The sequence below is a fragment of the Cyprinus carpio genome, chromosome A20 (assembly GCF_018340385.1).
Source record: "Cyprinus carpio isolate SPL01 chromosome A20, ASM1834038v1, whole genome shotgun sequence".
NCBI classification, from domain to species: domain Eukaryota; kingdom Metazoa; phylum Chordata; class Actinopteri; order Cypriniformes; family Cyprinidae; genus Cyprinus; species Cyprinus carpio.
This window is the reverse complement of record NC_056591.1, coordinates 17370869-17390339: the sequence shown is the minus strand read 5'-3', so window position 1 is coordinate 17390339 and position 19471 is coordinate 17370869. Positions and strand designations below refer to the sequence as shown.

The window sequence follows — 19471 nt, the reverse complement described above, 5'->3', positions numbered from 1 at the left end:
GACGCTCGTTAATTTCAACGTTCTCTTGGAGGCGCAAATACAACACAGAACTACAAATACCAACAGCCACAAAAAACATTGGTAACTGCAGGGGCCCCGCCACCACTTGTTTATCTCAAAACCCTTTACCCTTATGATTAATGCAAAGCTTTCTCCAGATATTCATAAATCTTATTCAATGAAAATTTGTGAGCTAATATCTGAAAATAGAGCAGGTGTGACTACACCACCTCTTACTGTTTTACAAATATGAGCAAAGCACTCGTCTTTGTTTAAGTTCCTTAGTGTTATTATTATATGAAGGCATCCTCAATAAAAATAGAACTGTGAAACAAGTAGAATATTTTTGTTTTCAGCCTGACTAATCCAGATCTATCTAATCTACGTGTCTGTCTGTCTATCAGTATTTCTCTATATTGTGTAAGCTGTGCTCTTTGTGTAGATGCGGAACCACTGAGAGCGGTAAAAGAAGAGGGAAATTTGAACCTGGGCGGCGCTCTCGGCTACAGCTGTTAACGTGACACTCTATCAGCTAATTCATCTGCACCTCGATGAATACATCCTTTATTCTTATGTGTAACGAAGAGACGGATTCATAATGGATCACTTCAGAGATCAGGTATATATGCTTAATTGTTTAATCGATGTTGTTATTATTCTTAGAGATGTTTACATTGACGTATCACAGTCGTTAGCCTTATTAGCTTAATCACATTTTGTACTGAGCAGCCTAGAGCAGTAGTTTTGGGTTCGTGAAGCATTTATGTAGCCTAGAAAGCAGCTCATTAGGGTTTGACACACGGCCATTTAATAAATTAACAATGAAATGTATTGTTACAGTGTGTTTACAACAGTGTGGCTTGCTTTCTTCAGTGCTTTTGGCTGCTTTAAACAATGGTTCTCAGACTGTAACGTTAATGTATTCTTTAACAGCCATTTATTTATTTTTTTTTCTTCAAAGACGATGACTCAGTATATATATAGCTGTATTATTATCGTTCACTCATTCAAAGTGGTTTTTTTGCCATATAATTAATAATCTGCTCATTTTTTTATTTCTAAATTACAGAGTCTAAATCTGGACTCTCCGTCTAAACATAGTTATGTTGGCAGTTATTACAAGCCTCCAGAGAAGCTGTCAAGACCTCTGTATATGAACGCAGAAACACATCCACTGGACAGGAAGAGCTCAGGTTATCAAGACATCAGCCCACAACTTTATCAGACAGTACCTGATGCTGGAAGCAGAGGTGAATTAAATTTAATAAACAACACAGAAGACCACATGTAACCAAATATTTAAGACCAAATGTAAACGTTTCCTGTGTTTGTACAGCAGTGATATCAGCCCTGAAAACACTGCAGGAGAAGATGCGACGCTTGGAGCTGGAGAGAGTTCAGGCAGAGAGGAACGTCCAGGATTTCTCTCAGACTGTTCGATATCAGGCGGGTGCTTCTGCGCAGAGAGAACCGGATCACGGCACACAAGAGAATCGCTCTGCACAGAGGAAAGGTAAAAGTGTTTGCACAACAGGTTTTGATCTGTTGTCATTATAATTGGAAAGTCCAGTACTGCACTAAATCAGTGTGTACTAAGTTGTCTTTGTTTCTCTTTTTAGCAGAGCTGGTTTCTAAGCTTCACTCTGCAGAAACACGATACTCTCTGCTGGAAAAACAGATTGACTACATGAGGAAAATGGTGGAGTGTGCGGCGAGAGAGAGAATCACTCACACAGACAAGCAGGTGAGCAGACCGACAAAAGCTCAAGAGCTTGTGCACTATATTCCAAATATAATCCTATACTGTGCACTATAGCTTTTTAAAGCCTCTCGTTATCTCTTTCTGTTTCTCTTTTCTGATTGGTCTTTAGGACTCTGTGTGTAGGGAGAACACACATACAGACCCACAAATGCAGACACACCTCAACAAATTGGAAAGACTGGAAAAAGAGTATCTAAAACTCACCAGTACACAGTCTATTGCTGAGGTACAAATATATGATATGCACTAGGGCTGACCACCTGGGCTATATGTACTCAAGTCATTTGGGAGGGAAAAAAAATCCACATGGACAGTTATCTTTTTTATGATCTGTTGTGGTGTCTTTCATCTACAGAGGAAGATTGAGCTCTTAGAACAGAAACTTTTAGAGGAGCAACATGAACGCAAACTTGTGCAGGAGAAAGCAGAGGAGGTGAAACAAACAAAGGCAAAAAAATTGCAAATGCATTGTCAAAAAATAGATTTATAAATCATACAATCTTTCTCCTTACAAAAAGAGCTTTTATTAAAAAGCCATTTTTTAAATTTGTGCCTTAATGTCGTCTCTTTTCTTTTCTTGGCATCAGTTGCACCGAGAGCTTGAAAACAATCTCATCTCCCTTTCTGCTGTGACTCAACCTAAAAGCAAGAAAAAGAAGAAAGAAAAGGCCTCTTGCAAGGTAAAAAAAAAAAAATGCTCTGCAGTAATGTTTAGTGAGCACAAGGTGGCAGTATATTTACAGAACAGAATACTACAGATGTATTCTGTATTGAATTCTGTTAATAATGTTTTTTTTTTCTCTTATATTATGTCAGAACCCTCCTCAGTGAAGGTGGATGCGCCCCCCACTCCTAAGGCTAAACGCCTCCCATTTGTGGCTGGAACAGTCAGTATGACCTCACCCTGACTCAACATCACTTGATTATCATTTACATTTGTACATGGTTATTATTACACAAAAGTGACAGTAAAAACATTTATAGTGTTACAAAAGATTTTTTGAAATGTATATTAAGCAGCAGCTGTTTTCAGTATTGGTGATGATAATTATAATAATAATGATGAATGTTTTCTTGAGCAATTTTCTCTCTTTCTCAGTCGACCAGTCCCAGTCACTCAGTCAATGCCAATGTTCAGAGTGTGTTGCACCTGATGAAGCACAGAAACCCACGGCTGTGTGAGAGAGTCAGTGCTCTGCAAAAGTCGGGTTCTGAGAACCAGCGGGCCGAGCGCAGACCTCCGTCCTCCCCCAGCAGAGCAGCTTCAGCACTGGGCAGCCTCTCTGATGTTCTGCTCGCCCTTCAGGATGAACTGGGACAGATGAGCTTGTGAGTCACCATCTTGACCATAAACTGATCAAGACTAGTTTTTGTAATGCATTGACGGGGAGAGTAGGATACAATATAAACTGTGTGTGTGTGTGTGTGTGTGTGACAGTGAACACCAGGAGTTGGTCAAGCAGATAGACGAGACCTCTAAACGAGAGCTTCATGACGATCTGGAGCGAGAGCTGGACTGTCTGGTCAAGAGAATGGAGGAGAAAGCAGCTCAAATCTCCAAACTGCGCAAACATCAGCAAACAGTAAGTTTGTACTTAAAATTACAGCTTAAGTTAGACATTACCCTTTAATTTTTTTTTTTTTTTTTTAGTATAGTCTTTAAATAAAAACATCCTATAGAAAACGCTGATGCATATCAAGCTGCTTTTGCTTGTGTAGGTTCAGAAACTCTCCCAACGATCTTGTAGCCCCAGGAAGGAGCCACATAGGGCTGCCAATGTAGAGGGCAAAACCAGGGCACAGAGTGGGGTACAACCATTGCCACCATCCCCTGTCAAAGCCTCAACCAGCAAGGGACAGAAACAGAGCGGGAGCAGTCAAGAGTCCCTGAGGCTCCTCAGAGAGACACAGAAACTGTGCTCTGGCCTCCGCAAACAGGACATTGCATGGGAGACATAGATTCATTGTCCCGAAACACATATCCGGGGCTTTGAAGAGTTGCAGCTCAAGAGGACAGTGGAATGACACCTGATCTTCACCCTCAGAAGATCAGAAAACACTGTTTCACCTGCATCTTAATTCAAATTTTTACTCAAAAATCTATATACCTCTCAATGACTTTAATGAGTTTTTAATTGATTTTTATTTCTGTTGGTAATATGTTTTTGTTTGAATAAGTTGTGAATAAAATATCTACATATTTTTAAGTACAGGCCAACTTTTTATTTATGTGCACACTAAACTCTAATCACTTTTCACCATCCAATTGATAAAATGAAATCCTGTCCTACAGCTTTTGGTTAGATATGTTGTTTCAACTAGAAATAAGACAAATATAAATATTTAAATGAACATTTTACACAATCACAACAAATGGCTGTTGATAAGACTTTTTACTTCTACTCAAAGTGTGAGAAAATAATACCAGGAAATGTAATGCTGGTGATGAAAAATGTGAGGGAAAAACGAGTATTGTTGCAGCATCAGCTTTTGTGTTGTTTCTTTCTTATGAGATTTACAATCAGCTGACACATTGTTTCCTCCACTGTTTCCACAACAAAATGATCCCATTCTCTGACATCTGATCTTGTTACAACCACAAACCAGAGTGATGGTTTAAACCTTGAGAAACCACAAATATGAATATACAAATATATATACACACACACACAGTAAACATTTGAAGTGGATCAAAACCTTTCATCAAAGTTGTCCTAAAACCGAAACAATACCTATTCTTGTCGTAGGACAACTTTGATTAACTTTTTTGATCCACTTCAAATGTTTACTACTGTATGTATATGTGTATATATATATGTATGTATGTGTATATATGTATATATAAGAGGAAAGCATTCTAATTGTAACCAGGCAGAGAAGATGGACTCTGTTTTGTTCAGTGGGTCTTATTGGATTATGGTCTGTGACAGTACAGATTAAATCAGTATTGCATAAACTTATTTAAACACAGGAAGCACTGGCAAACACACACAATGTAATATCATTAATTCTTGGTGCTCACAACCCTTGATTTTGGCAAGATGATGACATCGGCATGTTAACCAGATTTGACTGGTTGTTACAGTACATCACGCAAAATGTCCTTGTAATACTGCATTTTTTTCAAATGATTCATGACTCTTACGGTCATATTTTCAGTAGAGTGGTACAGGGGGAAAACATTGAATCCCAGCACATGCACATCCTGTTCAGAGAAGAAATCTGAGCATTTGATGCAAAGTAAGCAAGAACGGAGTTGACCCTCAGGGTGAGCGCATATCCTGTTAGTTAAACATTACAGAGTGTGTTTTAAGGACTGCTTTCTAGGACATAGTGACATTGAAAAAGATGAACTATAATCCAGTGATTAAAAGACGTTTTAATGAATTCTAACTGTACTTTTGTTAACTTTTATCATCTCAGGGCTCTTTATTCTAAATAATATCAGAGATTCTTCAAACTGGCCAATGGAAGCCCACTTTAAAATAAATCATGTCATGTGAGATACAAAGTTGCAACTGTGAGATAATGAAAAGTCACACTTGAGAGATACATAGTCACAATTGTGAAAAAATCACTTTGCAAGATTTAATGGTGCATCGGGAGATATAAAGTCGCAATTAATTTTATTTATTTAACTTTTTTTGAGGTGGGAATGAACCTCTAGTGGATGTAACCATATATAGTACTGAAAAGTGACAGTCACAAAGGTTTCTTAAAGAAAAAGGCAACACAAAACACCCACAACAGTTTTACAATACTCAAACTTTAATTAATTAATTAATCACATTTTCAACCTAATTGTGAATGCAGATCTGAAACACAAGAACAAAAGAAAGAGTTCCAGAGAAATAAAACCAACACAATAGAGCATAAAACTATTAAGGCAGACTTTCTGGATACAGACGCAACAGTAAGTGTCTTCTAATTGACAAGATGTGGGGCATGTGCATGTTTATGTGAAGCAATAAAAAAAAAATACACTACTGGACAGCAGGCCATAGGTAATTACAGTTATTAAAAAAAAAAAAAAAAAAAAATTTAGTAACTAAATACTTTGCATTTAGATAACAAGCACAAGCGAGATCCTATAGTCCATGTACCTCTCATTATCTGCTCACAACTTGAATAGACCAAACCTTCACTCTAAAATGTTCAAGTCCTTTTGAGTGTAACTCTTCCAACTCGATAGTAATTCTCATCATCTAATCTTAATAAAGGCACTTTATATTCAAAAGGTGAAGCAAGGAATGCAACACTAGCTCAGAGCAATGGCACAATATGGCATTGTTATGGCTGTTTCTGTGGAAATTTGATGCATGCACACAAACATAATGGCATAAGAAATCAAGGCCACAAACTACTTTAAGTTAGGTTGAATTCTCTGAGAGTGAGAGGATTTTGAGTGGTTTACCTTCTCAAACATTAGCATCCTTGACCGAGCTCTGAACTTGTAATAAAAGGATAGTTCACCCGAAAATGCAGAATGTCCTTTATAGCCCTTTGCATGCACAGCTAAAATTCATTTGCAACTATGTGTGGGATCTTTGGATGTAGCCTGATGCTAAACAGACAATACTATGATGAGTTGTGTATTTTTGTATTTATGATAACTATTAAAAAAAAAAAAAAACCTAAAATGGAAACACTGTAGTCTGAACTCTTAAGTAAACAGTGTTTTTAATTTGGCAAAGCTGAAGCAAAATGGCAAACAACGGGATTTCATCTGACTACACTATGGGCATGATGAAGCTTGTGAAGCATTATAGCAGCTTTTCAGTGACTCGTGCTAAGACAGACACCTTTGGCATTTAAGCACTGTGATACGACAATGGACAAGCAATTAGAGTGGTTCAATAAAGGAAGTGAGGCCTAAACAGTCATCTTCTGAGAAACATGCAATTAACACAATGCTGGAAATGTAACATTTGCGACATTAGAATATCAAAAAAGCAGATGAAAACGAAAGCACACAGCAAACAAAACGATTCCTTACTGCCATTACAAAATTTGCAACCCAAATAACGTGAATCACTTCCCAAGCCAACAACATTACAACTCGCAGAGGAAGTTATTAGCAGCAAGCTAATCAAGATTATTACATTTCAAATTTCATAACACAGGAATGAAGGAAAAAAAATGACAGTCCCTCTGCCTATAAACGTGCCAACACACTAGCCAGAAAAATGATTTTATGAACATAGTACCAAATGAAATAAGCAAGGCAGGAATTAGGCGTAGTGTAGGTCTATTCAAAATAAATTCACCCTAACGCAGTAATTATATTTTAAGATATCAAACCCAAGCATTAAATGATGAGTATGTCACAGCTCTAAGACTCCATCAAAATCTGCAGATGACTGTAGCGATAGACAGAAACGACAGACTAAGCAAAACATATCCTGAATGCGCTTTTCTAGGGCACATTTCAGTTCTCTTAAGGGTAATTAACACAAAAGCTCCTTAAAAAAACATTAGGCTCTATGTACAAGCCTGTTTTAATCGCCCTGAAGTATGTACACCTCAGCTTATTGATTCAGTTTATGGTCAAAGTGTTCCGATTATGTACAAATATCAATCTGTTTTTAAATGGGAGTTCTAGAATCTGACCGACATTTCTGCACTAGCAAAAAACAAAAACAAAAAAAAGAACCTCAATAACAGAGAGAAGCTTTTGGGAAACATGATATATTAATCCAACGAATGAATTAACGATTAATTAGCGATCAGTCCAGCTGGCAGACACTAGATCTACTTTATCGAAAACAAGCATGCATGCGCGTCTTTAAACACACTGACATACAGGCAGACACACTAACATAGAGCCTGGCCTCGATGGAGGCCCAACACGAACTCATTCACACTTTTAAGGCTCACTTTTAAGGCAGCAAGCCACTGCCTCCACCTAAAGGCACTTTGACTCAACTGTCAATTATTCTGAATGGGATCATAGATCCTCTGCTCTCATAGTGCCTCAATCTATTTGCATGTCCAGTAGAACAGACTAATTTTAATGAAGACTCATTTCCGCTGTTAGTAGAACTGGATTGGCTGAACTCCTACTGTTTCAAATCCACCAACTCTCCGAAAGTACAACTTAAAATGGCCGATATGCTGGTAAGTCCCCACAATGATAAGATGCTAACTATGGGTATATAATGCATCTCTGATATTACCCAGCACTCCACTGTCACATTTGGGGAAGAAAAAGGAGCGAGACGCCAGTTTTAACTCATTTTGAGAACTGATGTCTACTGGTTCTCTAACTACAGATAGTTAACAGTGAGGGACTAAGGTGGGGAATGTTATTTATTGCAAACATGTTGGTTCTCTTGGTTGGCGAAAATGAGAGGAATGGCCAAAAAAGGGTTTGAAATCAAACACCACACACACAGACAGATACAACCCAAAGGACTATGTGTTGAAAATGCACAACAGATTTGAAATGAAGGGGGAAAACTTTGTTCATTCAATCCTGAACTATACAGATATTACTTTTGGATGTGGTGATGATGATGATGATGATGATGGACTCGATAGAATATTGAGAACCATCAGTCATGGTAACTGTATAAAAACACTGTTCTAGTGAAGATACCTGAAATTAACACTGGAAATTGGGAAGTATTGTCGTAGGTATGATGAGAAGGTGCCCCCTCCGATGCCTTTCAGGGGAAACACAATGAAACCATGAAAAACATTTACGGACATAACTTTGAAAGCTGTGGTTGTACACGAAAGCAGGACACATTTCGCATAGTCCATAATGCCACTGCTCAAAAAGGCTTGGGGCATTACTTTGTGTGTGGGGTGTTTTTGTGTTAATGAACTTGAGTGATTATGAGAGCTCTAACATTAATGAAAAATAAAGCTCAAATCACAGGAATTAAAATTAAAACAAATGTGAGGATGAATATGGGGGATTACAGGGGAGTGTTTAGGAAATTTCATCGAATCTGTGAGTATAATGTGTGTCTCTCTCTTTTGGGTTGGAGTGTGGGTTTTGTGGTGCCGTGTGGTGCCTCCAGGTGGCAGCATGTTACAGGGTGTGGTAGTTGCGATCCTTGGATTTGCAGAACTTGTAAAGGAAAAAGATGACCGCTTGAAGCCCAAGGACTAGCACAATTCCCCCGATGAAACTGGCGGCATCAAATGTGGATGATTTAGATGGAGGACTAGTAGTAGGTGATATGGCCGTGGTGTCTGTGGAAAGGCCAAATTTTCAGTTAAACTTGAAAGGATAAAGGAAGTGTTTCACTCAGTAAGAGAGTGCTGTACTTACTTGTGACTGTGCTGTTTTGAGTCGGAGCAACTGATGTGGTGGGGACTGTCGTGGTAGCTGAACAGAAAAAAAGTGCTGTTCAGAATCATTTTTCTACATCAACAATAAACAGTAAAAAAGCTGATACATCAAATCTTACAGCCTCTCTCTCTCTCGCTCTCTCTCTCTCTATATATATAGTTCATAACAGAGCAAGCTGTAAGATTTGATGTAATCTGCATTTTTACTATTATTTTTCTATATCTATTAACAGGTAACACCGGTATCATAAGAATAACTGGCCTTAATTTTTATTAAATGTACCTTTTTAATTTCAAAAACTGTCATATGATTTTTACTATTGTTATTTGTAATTGTAATAAATGTATTTTTTGGCTCTTTATTTATATTTTATGGTCAACCAATACAAGTTTTTAATATTGTTATAACTTAAATAAAATTGACACTGAACTGACTTTGGCATTGGGCTTTAAATTAAATAGGTATGCGTTCCAAGGTGTGTATAAATGCAGATGAGATGAGTCTGTAGGGCCGTACCATTGATGGTAGTGTTTGTGGTGGTGGGGCTCACTGACGGGGGTGGTGATGGGCCTGCAGTACAGAGAAAATGCACAGATTAACATCACATCATCCCAACATACAATTGGTCATGCCACAGATCATTTATAGCATTTATATATGACCCCATTTGCTTATTTTTGGCAGTTAATGAATGCTACCGCAAAACTCTTTTTCAGCTATTATAAAAAGGAGCTTGAGATAGTAGGACAGGACGTACCTGTGCAGTTCACACTGACGCAGTTGGCTGTTAGGTTCACAACACTGTCATTATAACATGAAGGTTTACCATCTGAAATATAGTGAAGGCAAAACAAATTATTCCAAAAAGGAAAAAAAGACAATACCAAGCAAAGTCACTGCGCATTTGAAATGCAAAAAGGTGGAATTTGCTACTCAAATATGATTATCTAAATCTTCATAGACTGACTGAAATAATGTAGCTGCACTGATTGAAGATTTCAGAAGTTGGCTTTTTTCCCCTGCTCTTCTCAAATATTGCAAACTGGTGCAAATTATCTTTGCCGTGCACCAGAGGTGGGGAAAAAAGATCTCTGAAACACGTTATTCAAAATCAACTTGCCATAAAAACCAGTAATACGTGAAAAATGAAACAAAGTGTAGTGATTAATTCAACATACATATACATACATAAATACACACACACACACATATATACACATATATATATAAAAACAGCAGATAATGATGATAAATTATAAAAATGTAGAAAGAACTGGGCAATTGCATCGATTCTTCCATCAACCTTACATAACATCAGTTTTAAGAATAAAGTCACATAAACACTCCCTTATAAAAAGATCATAGACCCAGAAATAAGAGGATGAACTGACAGTATGTCATATAATTATATAAGAAAGAGTGGGTGGAATCAAGGAAGACTTTCCAGAAACCTCTGTGTCACAATCAGCTGGTTTCCATTTAGAGTATCCTCCCGTCACACATGAATAGCATTGTGTGCAAATACGACAGCCAGCTCAGCACAGAAATTCCTACTGATAGCAATAATTACATTTTTACACATTGTTTCATAATCCACTTTACCGACACTGTTGTCTTCCTCATGTTTGTCGTTGACTTAAGTTCACAAAGCCCTGAGAGTCACAAGACTAATTCACTAACTGTGCGTATGCTCATATGTGCTTAAAGCCTAGTCACACAGGAAACATAATCATCAATTAGTTCATGCCTTAAATTATTTAGAAATAAAATACTTTAAAAATATAGAAAGAAAAATGTAGAATGTAGAAGTTGAAATCATGCAAAATAAATACAATACATATGGAATTTGTTAAGATATTAAAAAAAATAATATTATTATATACATTACTAGATATCAAATAACTATGTTCTCAAGGTTTGAGAAATAATGTTGTCTAGCCCTGTATAAAAGACATTTGGCTGCTGCTACAACTTGTGCTGTTTTGTGACTCTACAATACATTGAGTCAAGCATAACAGACTTTTTTTTTTTCCTCAATATGAGCGACCTGAACTGAACCAAGACGGGCTTTGAGTATTTTATGTCAAAAGAAGAGTTTCTCAGTGAACTGAACCTCAAGAAAAAGCCTTAACAGATGGGTTAAACTACAGATCAGTGTTTGGAAGTACACTGTGTTCTTTATGGCCTCAAAACAGCATACACTGAGAAAGAAATGTCACATGCTTTTGTGAAAGGTACAACTCTCATGTTGAAATTCCATACAATGACAACACCAAGATGTTTTCAATTCCTTGCTTTCTGAATAAGTGCTTCACTAGCAAAAATGTCCATGCATTCCACACCACTTCTCAGCCCTCAGCAGTTCATACAGCCGGCAAAACAAATTCAGCTACTCAGTCTCAAGTAAAGATTGAAGGGAAATGCATACATGTTCATTACTTTAAAAGGACTGCACAAGCAGCAATCAGATGAATGATGCCAACCGGTCTAATCTGGTTTTCACAGATTAGACCACAAAACCTGCCACTGAGATTCTATTCTTAACAGAACAGAGTGAACATCTGTGCCTTTGTCTCAGTACACATGTGCCAATGAGAAAAACTAATATATATATATATATATATATATATATATATATATATATATATATATATATATATATATATATACATACATACACACAGAGATTTATGTCTATGAATCTGTGTGGCACAAATCTGTAAGAGAATCACTACATACTTAATAATCTACACAGGTGTCTACACAGCATGCTAACACATGACCATATCAGATAAGATTAGCAAACAAGTATTAATACCTAATGCAACTGATGTAGTGAAACATTTAAATATTTGTTGTGCAAACATTGTACCAGGTCATCTCAGTTTCCTCCTACACCACACAGAGCCATACATCAATAATTCAAATGAGCATATTTACAGCTCATGTCACAGCACGTTGCTTTAGCCTGAACACTGTTTTAAACAGGCCTTTACATAAACACCTTCAAAATGAATAAAAAACACCAGCATTGACACCATATTTTGTACCTAGATACAGTAAGTCTCAAATACTCTCAACTATTTGCAAATCTATTTCTAATAATCTAAAGACTCTGAAACATTTAACCTGTTTATACTACCCACTAGTCTGCACTACAGCAGGAAAGACCCAGATATTTCCAGTAAGTTGTCACTGAATCAGTGTAAACCGATCGCGTCATCTCTGGGGAGCTGATAGCACAATGCTAACGCTACTGGCTTTGTTACAGGGGGAGGTGCGGTTACAGATTTTACACCTGCTCAGGCCAGTCAGACCACTTCTCCTTGCTGTCAAGCATACTCTCTTACTTAGAGACACAATACAGACTCTCTGAATGTGGAGAATGACAGCTGATGTTTAATTTAAGATTGAGAACAAAACCTGTGAAAGTGCAAAAGAAGTGGTTTATAACTGTATTGTTGTAGACAGTGTAATATAAACTGTTTAACTGCTAACCAGAACACTAAAAATTAAATAAAAATAAATAAATAACACAAAAACAAACAACAAGCTCACACACTCATTACATTCTAACTATTGAAACAGAAATGTTATAATGCTTCAGTGATACAAAACTATGAATCACATTTTACCAATTTATATACCTATGTTTATGTATCAGCCCTATATCTAATGCATGCCATTTCAAGTAATAAATATTGTGGCCAAATTTCTTATATATTATATATGTATATTGACCAGTGAGTAGTGAACACACACCCGGGATCATAGGGCAACTTTGATGAGGTGCCCAGGAGCAATTAAGGGTCCGTTGCCTTGATCATTTTTTACTAATTTATTTATGTACTTTACTTTTCTTTACTTATATACCCACTGCCACCTCCATTTTGCCATGAATGACTGTGCAGAGTGTGAAATCAAACTGAGTGTGGGTATTGAGGGTGGAAGAATGTATCGAGTCCATGAGTGCTGTTCATTCACCACCAACCCCCCCCACCCCCCAACACATCCCCCCCTACATTTCCTGCCGATACTGAGAATCAAACCCACAATCTTTGGGTTAAAAGTCAGATTTTCTAACCATCTAGTGTACATGTATCAAGCGCTCTTCTAAGTAATGCCTCCGCTTCCAGTCTGCCTTGACCACATGCAGAGCGTTCTGATAATACTGCTCTGATCTGGCTGCATCAAGGTAATCGGCACTCAGCTTGATGGCACGCTCTGCACTGCCATTCATGACAAAATGACAGTGGGCAGTTGTCGCCTAATGGTTAGAGAGTTGTAACTCTAACTTGAAGGTCAAGGGTTCGATTCTCATTACTGGCAGGAATTGTAGGTGGGGGGAGTGAACGAACAGCCCTCTACTGAGCAAGGCACTGAACCCCCAATTGCTCCCAGGCTGCCATGTTCATGGTGTGTGTGTGTGCACTTGGATGGGTTAAATGCAGAGGACAAATTCCAAGTATGGGTTACCATAATTGGCCTACATGTCACGTTATCACTTAAGTAAGTAAAGTAAAAAACAAAACAAAAAAATAAGTAAAGTAACTACTAAGTACTTACTAAGTAAGTAAAGAAAAGTTACAAAAAATTCAACTGTGCCAGAAACTGGTTATTATCATTATTTTTGTTCTGTTAAAACAAATATGCTTATTTGTCACCCTGTAACAATATTTTGCATTATACACCATTATACACCATATATATATATATAATAGCATACCTTATATGGTGTAGATGGTAACTCATACTATGTTAAATCAAACTTAAAATGGATAGACATTTAAAACCTTCTATGTCTTTAAGGCTTTAATTTTATTTAAAACAAAACATTATTCATTATTCACTAATTTCTGCTGTAATTTGAGTTTTCCACTCCTTTCACCCATGATACGGACACTTTCTTTCTGCTTACATTCACTCCGTTTTTTTTTTTTCCTGAAGTGGCTCGAGCGCCATAGCAACAGTGTGTGCGTTTCATTAGTATGTTTACTCTCTATGATTCATTTCATGTCATCCATCAGCAAAGAGGCATGGAGAAGGACTCCAGGGATAAAAGGGCAGTTACTTCAGGCTTACACTGACCGAAGCCAGCATAAAGCAGTCAATGAACTGGCAAACACACAAACCCTGGTTTACAATCATCTACTATCTGTACACTACATTAGGAATGCTTTAGACAGTTACAGGATCTGTGTTTAGAAGCATCAATGTGAAGACCCATGCTAATCTGAGACGATTTGGTAGCAAAATATGCAATAATAATCTCGGAAAAGAAAAACTAAAGGTTATGCTTTTCATTTTCTCTTTACGTAATGGGGAAAAGACAACTGGATAGCAAACTAAACTGGATATCAACACCACTGAAGCAAAAACAAAGCTATATATTCAAACTTTAAAAATCACATGCTACTGAAAGGCCAAATCCATTTACCATTAATGAAACAAGTACTATGCTAAGACAGACAATTCACTGTGACTAATAAGTCAGGTGAAGCATGTGTGCATCATACCAAATAGATCAAAATGTTGGCCTAAAAAAAAAAATAAAAAAATAACAACAACATCATCTTATAACAAACAATCATCAATAAACACACACACACACAGACACACACAAATAAAAAAAAAAAAAAAAAAAAAACAAACACACATATTTATATATATATATATATATATATATATATATATATATATATATATATATATATATATATATATATATATATACACACATATATAGCTAGCTAGATATACAATTACAAACACACTGTTTTGAGGACAGTTGATTGTTGTCATATGATCTTTGAATTTGACATGGAGGAGGGACTGACCTGAGCAGTTCATCCACTGGCAGTGAGTCACATTTCCACATGCTTCACAAGTAGTCAATGAAGAACAGTCTTCATCTGTAAAAGAAACCACCCATTAAATAACATATCTTGCATGCCTAAAAAAATATCACTGAAAATTTCAGCAAGCATGTCATATTCAAGCAACACACTGGCATTGGGTTTACTGTATTGTTGACCTAGACTTGCTGCCAAAGTTTGTGTCAGTGTTATCTCTTGGCCTTTTAACCGGAAAACAAGGAACACTGAGTAACCACAAAATAGACTATTACAATTAGTTAAACATTCTCCAAGTCTCTAGCTGAAAGATAACGGAGCCATGGCCACTATATGCCAATCTAGAATCTTTTTTTTTTTTTCTGGCAGATCAACATTTATTGTGTAGAGATGAGGAGTAGCTGAACAGAAAACTGGCAAGAGAACCAATGAGTCTTGTGATCAAGTGAACATTTTCTGATGTCTCTGGCAAATCACACACAAACCAAGGTCATTTAAAAACATAGTGACAGCCTTAAAGCCGATGTGAAATGGAAGTGACAGCAGAGTTGAGTGTTAAAAAAGTATCACAAAAGAAAGCCCTGTCTACATCTCCAGAAAGAAGCCTGTCATTTACACCAGAAGGTCCAGTTATGATATTTTGATTAAACATTACAAGAACAGCCCAAGTGCCTTTGTTCCAACAGAGAGAGAGAGAGAGAGAGAGAGAGAGAGAGAGAGAGAGAGAGAGAGAGAGAGAGAGAGAGAGAGAGAGAGAGAGAGAGATAGAGAGCATTTTCTGGTTTATTTTACAGCCCAACATGTGATTCTCTGGATAAATATAGATCTAAATGGAAGCAGAGCCACAAGACAACAAAATAGAAACCCTGATGTTTTGGATTACATAACAGAGGCAAGCCAACGATGATTTTGAGACACACGATTGCCTAAGTGATTAATTATTTTCAAACAGGTAAAGATAACATACAAAATAAACTATACCAGTTTGAATTCAGTACTGCGCAAAATCGAAAACACAGATAGTAAATCTGAATCACGAAAAAAACAGTCAGAACGTGCATCACCCGCGTTTAACAATATTAAAACTAAGTTTGGGAATCAATAAGCGGTTCTTTAAAATGATTCATTCAAAAACACCGGCAAAGAAGATTTGAGTTCTCGAACTTTCCTTCATCGGTGTGGAAGGAGCGACGTGGATTCCCGTAACTACACCACAACTGAATCTATAGCGCAAAACATACAGCAAGACCAAGTGACTTATGAATCAGGTTATTTTGTTGATCAAAGACATACAAAGCGAACAAAAGTAGTTCGATTCTTAAATAAACGACTCTTGGGAACCGGTTCTTTTTAGTAAAAAAATTACGATGTCACATCATGATAAGAGCTGCATCATTACTCAACATTTATTACCCAAAAGTACGAAAAAACAATCCTTAATGGAGCTGTTACGGAACCGGAATCGCAACCACTCCTAATTAAAATCACACAGTTAAGGTGTAGCAGATGGCGTGATAGAGGTTTGCGTTGTCCAACAGGACTAGCTGTTTCACTGTTACATTTAAGATGATAAATCCACTCACCCTGCGAAAATCCCTGGCTTGTCAACGATCCGAAGAAGGCTAGTAATATTGTCACGAAGAAAAGTCTCCAAAACATGGTTTCTAATTGGTTTATTCTCAGTCCCCGTTCCGCCGTCCAGGTCGAGCCGTCTGTAATTTCACTCTAGCGCTGCTGTGGAGTGTGGATGTGGCTGCGCTTCCTGCTTTCTGCATCACGTGACTGGTTCTTTTCATCATTGGATAGCAAATGTGGCTTAAAACCGTGAGACAAAACCTGCTTTCCTGCAGGTGGCGCTTGGCGGCTCAGAAAGATAAGTCTTCAACTGAGCAGCAATCAAACAGAAACCTGCACCGACAATTGCGTTGAATAGTAATCAACAAACAGTCGTGATTGGCTCATTCTTTCAGACGCCGAGAAAAGTAACGTGTACCACGTGGTAACATGGTGCTACTTTAACCGCAGTTAACCGCTAGGTGATATTTTACACTCTTAATAATGACACCGTGAAACTTTAATAGCATTTGAATTGAAAACACGCAATGAAAATGTTTAAATATGAAGAATATTATTTAGACCTCATCGTATCTAACCATTTGCCCGCTAAGCCCCGCCTCATTTCCGACCTCGTTTCATGCTGATACCTATTCCACTCTCTTATTGCCACGTGTTTGCCTCACATTTTCTTCAAACGTTGCCATCGTGTATAAAAATAAAGCTCAATCGGCGAAACCATGCAATATTTGTTTGGCTTATTAATAATTTTTAGAGCGACCTTTCCATCCACTAAAGTACTTTTTCCCCTCATGAGCCAGCCCTCCCAACAAAATGCCGGGAGTAATTTAAAGGACATGCCCACAGGTCCATATCTCCAGATTTTATTCTGCAACGCCATTTAGGGAGCAAGCAACCACTCACCGATCTTTGAGACATAAGACCGCTTTGCACACAACTTCACATGCCTTTAGTTTTAAGAAGACTACAGTTCTAGATACCATAACTCTACGTAACAAAACTCAAATAGGTTATGTGATATGCAAAATATGGTTATTCAGTTTAAAACATTTCAGTTGTTTCAACAGATACATTTATTTTTGAATATATGGCAGTACTGGTTTTAGTACAGAAGAAACAGTAAGCTATGAATTTTGTTTATAACATGGCAGATATTAGCTCATGAACTCTTGGTATGCTGCCACCCAGTGGACGAGTCCTTTAAAAAAAAAAAAAAAAAATAATATAAAAAAAAAATCTGTTGACGCGAAAACCAAGTGTTAAACCTTTAAAACGTAAAGTGTCCAGATAACTTTTTAAATGAAAAACACTAACATTTATATGTACTTAATAACATAGCAAAAAATATAAATACAAAAATATAACTGGAAAAAAAAAAAAAAAAAAAAAAAAAATCTGCAAATATTTTTTGTGTTAACATTTCAAAATAAAAAAACAATACATTGATATTTCAAATTTTTCAACATTTAATGACAATGCTATACATATAAGGTCAAAGAGCAGGGCTAAACCGAAAAAGAATAATATAATAAAAAAACGAAAAACAAATGTAATGTTTATCCTGAAAGTGCCCTGTTGAAAAAATAAAAAATAAAATAATAATAAACAGCAAATGCTGGTTAGGTATGTTGTATGTTGCAGGAGCTAGTTGCTTAGCACCAGCACATGACCAGCTTAAACCAGCAGCCATGCTTCAAAACATACCTAACCAGCATATGCAGTTTTTTTTTTTTTTTTTTTTTTCTCAACAGGATGTTATCATCTTGGATTAAGATAAATTAAAAATACACTGAAAAATAACATAAAACAAAACGTAATGGGAGGGAAAATTCTACCTTTACTTCACAAGACCTAATTTTATTATATTGTAATATCAATCTTACGTCACCAGAGAGCAGCTTTGTAATAAATATTGAACAGCGTTTTATTTCTTGAGCCTATAATCTATAGTACAATCCAGTTGTGACATAGCTTTCTGTACTTACAATTGCTTAACTGCCTGGAAGTCAGTATCAGTATTTTAGCCCTGAAAAATGTTGCCATTAGATACACAGGCACAGCCAAAAGCGTCGTTCAGTCAGCAGATGGCGCTGTACACTTTCACATGCAATCCACTCTCATAGCTACTGCAATTACTAGTCCAATCTTTCTGAATAGAATGCAGAAAAAAATCAGCCAGTCATGTTGCTTCACATGAGATCCATATCGCAATATGTATTTCTAGTGTTAAATATGACAATTGTCAAGCATTTGTTTAATTGTGTCATAACATCCATATGCATTTCATGTCCGTAATAAAGTATTTTCACAGAGAGATGGTCATCACTTGCTCTTCATTCATTTTAGAATTTTGAGCGGTTCCTTTTTCCACTATTCCAAAATTCTCATGAGTAATTTTGAACTACCTAGATAAAACCTGCTAAAGCATCCTAAGATGGTTTGCTAGTTTAAACTGATTTCAGATGGTCTTCCACCCTGGCCAAGTTTGTTTTAGCTCTTCTGTCTGGCCTGCCAGCCTGGACAAGCGGTCTTAAAAGTACGCATTCCTTTTACATGATTTTTCTGTTTATTAATACATTTGTTTTGACAGAGTTTGCAAGTTTTCAGTAATCGAAAAAGTTACATTTACTAATGAATCCGAGTTCCTAATTTCACCTAGCGACCCTAACCAGCAGACTTCGCGTTTGACTACGGTAACAATAGCAACTGAAGTCTGCTCGATCGTTTTCCGTTCAGGATCTGTGTGGTCTGTACGTAAGTATAATTACTTTCATTATTTATCATGAAACTTATTAAAGATTTTGATACATATAACGTTTATCACAAAAAAAATAATATTTTGTATAAAATAGTTGACATTTGGTTGTCATGACAGTTGTCAATCAGTCCAGTGCCATTTGATATTTATATTCACATCACTACTTATTTGACGACTTGAACTGACAAGACAACCACCAAGTCTAGTGGGTCCGCCCACTA

At 36.9% G+C, this 19471-nt stretch overlaps 2 protein-coding genes across 2 annotated transcripts; one reads left to right on the top strand and one right to left on the bottom strand.

The window, feature by feature from the left end:
* Positions 1-84: 84 nt before the first annotated feature.
* Positions 85-5802, top strand: LOC109113022 (centrosomal protein cep57l1-like). Its single transcript, XM_042777894.1, has 12 exons — positions 85-215; positions 443-619; positions 1070-1250; positions 1337-1513; positions 1623-1744; positions 1872-1988; positions 2118-2195; positions 2350-2466; positions 2596-2649; positions 2862-3091; positions 3201-3345; positions 3482-5802. Exons 2-12 carry the CDS (start codon positions 599-601, stop codon positions 3719-3721), a joined length of 1482 nt encoding a protein of 493 aa, XP_042633828.1. The 5' UTR covers positions 85-215; positions 443-598; the 3' UTR covers positions 3722-5802.
* Positions 5513-16698, bottom strand: LOC109112746 (sialomucin core protein 24-like). The gene is made up of 6 exons (XM_019125645.2): positions 16501-16698; positions 14903-14977; positions 9823-9894; positions 9582-9635; positions 9045-9101; positions 5513-8965 (listed from the first exon to the last, which is right to left on the bottom strand). The coding sequence occupies exons 1-6, from the start codon at positions 16574-16576 to the stop codon at positions 8802-8804; spliced, it is 498 nt and encodes a 165-aa protein (XP_018981190.1). The 5' UTR covers positions 16577-16698; the 3' UTR covers positions 5513-8801.
* Positions 16699-19471: the final 2773 nt, after the last annotated feature.